Below are 6,000 nucleotides of genomic sequence, written 5' to 3'. Positions count from 1 at the left end.
GTTTCTTGTGTGTGTGTGTGTGTGTGTGTGTGTGTGTGTGTGTGTGTGTGTGTTTTAAATAAGATGGCTTTTGAGTTAAATCTCATACCCACTTAAACTGTGACTGGACAGTACATTTTACTTCTAGTTACTAGAAGACATCTCTTTCAAACAAATTGGGGTAAAATGGGAAGGAGACTAGAAGCTATTCTTTAGGTCCACCCTGCTCCTGCCCTCTTTAAAGTAAAACTGATTAAGTCAAACAAGATTTTTAAACCAAATTAAAGGGACACAGGACAGTAAAGACAAAACACTATTTTTAGTTTGCTTGTTTTTTTCTTTAAAAAAAAAAATTAGTCCCCTTCTAGTAAGAGTTTCCATACAGCTTACCTAACACCTTAACAAGAAAAGAGAACACAACAGGAAGGAAGAGGACACAGCACCATAGTTTCAAACATTCACATACAAAAACAAAAACAGCCATCACAGAAACAGTAAGACCAAGTTTCCCAACAGACAGGGACAAGTTCCAACGCACAAAGGAAATATAATTATTTATTTAAACAAAAACAAAATGGAAGATCTGGTTAGGCTAGGATGGACAAGGAAGTGCTAACTCCTTGTACTACAAGGAGGAATGGGACTTCTTTATGAAAAAGCAAAAAAGAGTAAGCAAGCCCCCAAAAGGATTTCTGACACAGGAACTCTGTCATATGCTGCTGGTAACAGTAAATATATATATATATTTATATATTCATATATGTATATTAAAAAAGGAAAAATAATCTATTTATAGAACAGTCAGTAGTCAGAGACATTTAGAAAAAAGTAAAAACAAGTCCTTTTTTCTTTTTTAAAAAATGGATTTACTAAAACAACTTCATCACCCAGAGGTCCTACAATCCCACATCCTCTGATGAAGCCATGGTGTTATTCAACAGCATCTGGTGTGGACCACAATCAGAAATTGTCAATATTGGAAACAGCAGACATTGGCATCGGGGCTGCAAGGCAAAATGTTATTTGCTGGTCTTGTTCATGGCCATGCCTGAAGCCTGGTGGTATCTAGTATACTTGTGAATGAAGGTTTCCCCCAAAAGCATGCATCCCTGTGGCTCAGTAAAACATTAACTTGTCTTCTTTTCTTTTGCAGAAGTCTGGATCCATGGACTTTCTCTGCTCTAAAATGTAGACCCAAGACAGCAAGACTTCTCTAAGCAAAAAAAAGGCTCCTTGCCTTGAAATAAGAAAAGCTCTTCTTCCCGGAATACAATCTAGTCAGATTTCTGAACTACAAGACATCCTCCTTGGGAAGATAAGGTGATCTGCCTCTCACTTGGGGTTTTCTTCTTGGTACAAACAAGCACAAGTAGCTGAGGTCTAGACTGTGCTACCATCCCATGACTTCTAACAGGAGTTAACTCTGGCCCTGTTCCTCTCCTAGTTGTATTTGTAGGGCCCTAAATGCCAGGTAATAGTGGGGAAAGTGGTACTCTGACTCCTCTGTAACTATCCTAACAAAGAGAGCCACATAATCAGCACCTCAGATGGTGCTGCCTCTAGGTCATAAACCTCTAATACCAACTGGCCATAAGACACATCTTGCATTCCCTGATGGCACACCAACCACCCTGGAGGTCAATCAAATGTCTGGCCTTAATGTAACAAACCATACTCAACAGAGACATGAACTGAAACATTGGCTGCTGTACCAAAGAAGACACCCTCTGCACAGACGTGTTGATAGAGAATGTAGATCACACAGTCCATGCAAAAAGGAAGTCAGCTATAAGGACTTTCTCTGAAGGCCAGTCGTCTTTGGAAGCAACATTGTGAGTGGATCTAATCCACTCAATTTTATGACTAAGATCTTAATGTGGTCCATTTTCCCCATGTCCCAAACTAACTTAGTATATGCTAACTGGTCTCCTTAAGATCCTCTATCGGTAGTTTGTAGCTCATTATGAAGGAAGGAGCTGGTGCTTGACCTGGGCTATCTGGCCCCTGCTTCTTTGCACAGTTTATACAGATGTAATCTTCATTTTCAGCCATTTCTGGAGATACTCCCACACAAACTTGATGAAACCACTCATCACAGCCACCATCACATTGTACCCAGTCTACCTGTAGGAGACAAGATTGAGAAATGTTTAGGTTATATAATCATTAAGCCTAAAATAAAAGCAAACCAAAGAGCTTTCTTATTTAAATGACAGCAACAATTGAGATGTCCAGAGACACACAATGACTTCTTATGGGGTTCTTTTTTAAAGAAAGAAGGTGGGAAGCTAATACCTCAAAATTATATTTTACCATAGCATGTCCACAAAATTAGGCCTCTTAGGTACTCCATTACCTCATAAATACCCGAGACTCCTTGGAAGGCAGAAACATGAGAAAAACTTGACAAAAAAGGAATAGAGCAGCCAACTAGTTTTAGCTGGTATTAACAATTTCTAGGCAATGCAATTATCAATCAAGAAAGGAAGAGTACAACAATGTGAAGGCAATCTTGTGTATTAGCTTTATTTCAAAGAGATAAGCCAAAGTACTAAGAGCATTAAATACCTTTTTAGAAAAGCAGTCACATAGGCCACTTTTAAAACTAATATTTTTTATTCTTCTCTTCTTCCGTTACAAATACAACTCCCTATAAAAAGTTAGCAAATATCAGATAAATACAAATTAACCAATTAAAACAGTTAAAGACACAGGTCAATAGATCACTTTGGGATTAAAATTAAAGTCTGGATAACTGTTAGGTCATTGGCAGATGTCAGGCAAACTTTGACCCTTTAGAGAATCTATACTAATAAAAGGGTAATATGCTAATTAGACCAGACATCCTATCTTCCAGACATCCTTCTGGACAAAGCCACGGTGGCAGGAGCCAAGGCAGAGGCGGTTAGTGGTGACCAGGCCGGCAGGGGAGAGCAGTTAGGGACGACCAGGCCAGCAGGCGAGGGCAGTTAGGGGCAACCAGGGCAGCAGGGAAGAGCAGTTAGGGGCAACCAGGCAGGCAGGCAGAGTGGTTAGGGGCAATCAGGCAGGTGAGCAGTTAGGAGCCAGAAGTCCCGGATTGCGAGAGCGATGTCCCAGAATGGAGAGGGTACAGGCCGGGTTGAGGGACCCCCACCCCTGCACGAATTTCATGCACCGGGCCTCTAGTCAGTCTCTCTCTCTCTCTCTCTCTCTCTCTCTCTCTCTCTCTATATATATATATATATATATATATATATATGTATATGTATATATATATATATGTGTGTGTGTGTGTGTGTGTGTGTGTATGTATATATATATATATATATATATGGCTAATATGCAGTGTCCCCTCGGGAGTTCAACCGGGGAGACCGGGAGTTCGATCGCTCGCTATGACGTAAGCTGACCACCAGAGGGTGGGGTGGAATGAAGGAAGGCCCTGGCTGACAGCCAGAAGGCCCTGATCAGCCCTGATCACTGGTCAGGCCTAAGGACCCTACCCGTGCATGAATTTCATACATCGGGCCTCTAGTATTGTGATAATAGTAGGAGGTTAGAAAAGCACTATCATTTTAGTGACTTTAAGCCTTGGACCTAGAATTAAAAATAAGGTGATTTTGGCTTTTTATATTTGGAGGGCGATTGTGGTAGTTTTTAAAGCTGATTCCATGGCAGATGCAGTACACACTACAAAAGCTGATCATTTCACTTGGCAACATAGGAAGCCACTTAAAACAATGAGCTTTGCCCGATATCAGAGCAAAGTAAGGCATATGAAGAGATTAAATAAGTACCTCAGTACAGCTTATAAAAAAGAACAGAGGCCCTAACCGGTTTGGCTCAGTGGATAGAGCGTCCGCCTGCGGACTGAAAGGTCCCAGGTTCGATTCCGGTCAAGGGTATGTACCTTGGTTGCGGGCACATCCCCAGTAGGGGGTATGCAGGAGGCAGCTGATCGATGTTTCTCTCTCATCGATGTTTCTAACTCTCTATCTCTCTCCCTTCCTCTCTGTAAAAACATCAATAAAATATATTAAAAAAAAAAAAAAAGAGAGAGAGAGAACCAAGATGGCGGCATAGGTTAACGCCGGAGTTTGCTGCCTCCAACAACCACTTCAAAAATACAACTAAAAGACGGAACGGACATCACCCAGAACCACAGGAAGACTGGCTGAGGAGAGATTCTACAACTAGAAGGAAAGAGAAATCCATACCGAGACTCAGAGGAGGCGCAGTGCGGAGGTGAAATACTAAGGTGCGGAGTGCATGTGGAGCGGGCAAGCGGCGGAGGGCGTGGTTGTTGTTTTCAATCTGGAGGGAGTTTCAGACTCTGAGCTCCAGATCTGGGCGAGTCTCTAAGGACCCAGACTCAAACGGGAGAAGCTGGAAGGCAGCTTTCTCACCGAGGTTTGCAGCGGTTGCAGAGCCGCTGGGGACGGAACTGAGAGCAGCCATAACTGCTCGCTCAGCCCCGCCCTGTAGATCCCCTGGGACCCACCCCGCCCAAGCCCTGCACAGAGGCATTTGCCGGATAGCCTCAGGCAAAGGCTAGACTAGCACCGCCCTAGAGATCCAGCACAGAAGCTCTCCCACTGCAGACACAGCTGACTCTCATAGCCAGTTAGCCTGGAGGTCAATTCACCCCTAGTATTGCCGACAACAATTAAGGCTTAACTACAACAAGACTGCGCACAAAGACCACAAGGGGGTGCACCAAGAAAGCATAAAAGATGCGGAGACAAAAAAACATGACAGAAATGGAGGATATAGAGCTAAAAAACGCACTTTTGAGGGCTTTCAATAATTTGCTAGAAACTGCCGATAAACTTGATGAGAGCCTCAAGAAATCTAATGAGACCCTCGATGTTGTGATAAAGAACCAACTAGAAATTAAGCATACACTGACTGAAATAAAGAATATTATACAGATACCCAACAGCAGACCAGAGGAGCGCAAGAATCAAGTCAAAGATTTGAAATGCGAAGAAGCAAAAAACACCCAACCGGAAAAACAAAATGAAAAAAGAATCCGAAAATACAAAGATAGTGTAAGGAGCCTCTGGGACAGTTTCAAACGCACCAACATCAGAATTATAGGGGTACCAGAAGATGAGAGACAGCAAGATATTGAAAACCTATTTGAAGAAATAATGACAGAAAACTTCCCCCACCTGGTGAACGAAATGGACTTACAGGTCCAAGAAGCGCAGAGAACCCCAAACAAAAGGAATCCAAAGAGGACTACACCAAGACACATCATAATTAAAATGCCAAGAGCAAAAGACAAAGAGAGAATCTTAAAAGCAGCAAGAGACAGAGACTCAATTACCTACAAGGGAATAACCATACGACTGTCAGCTGATTTCTCAACAGAAACTTTGCAGGCCAGAAGGGAATGGCAAGAAATATTCAAAGTGATGAATACCAAGAACCTACAACCAAGAGTACTTTATCCAGCAAAGCTATCATTCAGAATTGAAGGTCAGATAAAGAGCTTCACAGATAAGGAAAAGCTAAAGGAGTTCATCACCACTAAACCAGTATTATACGAAATGCTGAAAGGTATCCTTTAAGAAGAGGAAGAAGAAGAAAAAGGTAAAGATACAAATTATGAACAACAAACCTGCATCTATCAACAAGTGAATCTAAGAATCAAGTGAATAAATAATCTGATGTACAGAATGAACTGGTGATTATAATGAATCAGGGCCATAGAAAGGGAATGGACTGACTATTCTTGGGGGGGAAAGGGGAGTGGGAGATGCAGGAAGAGACTGGACAAAAATCGTGCACCTATGGATGAGGACAGTGGGTGGGGAGTGAGGGCGGAGGGTGGGGCGGGAACTGGGAGGAGGGGAGTTATGGGGGGAAAAAAAAGAGGAACAAATGTAATCTGAACAATAAAGATTTAATTAAAAAAAAAGAACAGAGGAAGGTTTTGGCTAGGTAAAGGAGTTTCAAGGAAAGTGAGCAGTTTTCAAAATTAGTTTCCATGTACTATAAAAAATGATCAAAACTATGATAGTCATGTTAATA

At 41.9% G+C, this 6,000-nt stretch overlaps 1 protein-coding gene across 11 annotated transcripts in view; it reads right to left on the bottom strand.

Moving 5' to 3' along the window:
• Positions 1-514: 514 nt before the first annotated feature.
• Positions 515-6,000, bottom strand: part of KDM5A (lysine demethylase 5A) — a 105,297-nt gene continuing 99,811 nt past the window's right edge. For all 11 annotated transcript variants that reach the window (XM_023756731.1, XM_023756727.1, XM_023756733.1 and 8 more), the window contains one exon: positions 515-2,103. In XM_023756731.1, the coding sequence (XP_023612499.1) occupies positions 1,897-2,103 (207 nt within the window). In that variant the 3' untranslated portion in view covers positions 515-1,896. The remainder of the gene's footprint in view (positions 2,104-6,000) is intronic.

Source organism: Myotis lucifugus, unplaced genomic scaffold, assembly GCF_000147115.1.
Source record: "Myotis lucifugus unplaced genomic scaffold, Myoluc2.0 scaffold_98, whole genome shotgun sequence".
Classification (NCBI taxonomy): domain Eukaryota; kingdom Metazoa; phylum Chordata; class Mammalia; order Chiroptera; family Vespertilionidae; genus Myotis; species Myotis lucifugus.
The sequence above is the reverse complement of the archived record's forward strand: the minus strand, read 5'-3'. Positions and strand labels throughout refer to the sequence as shown.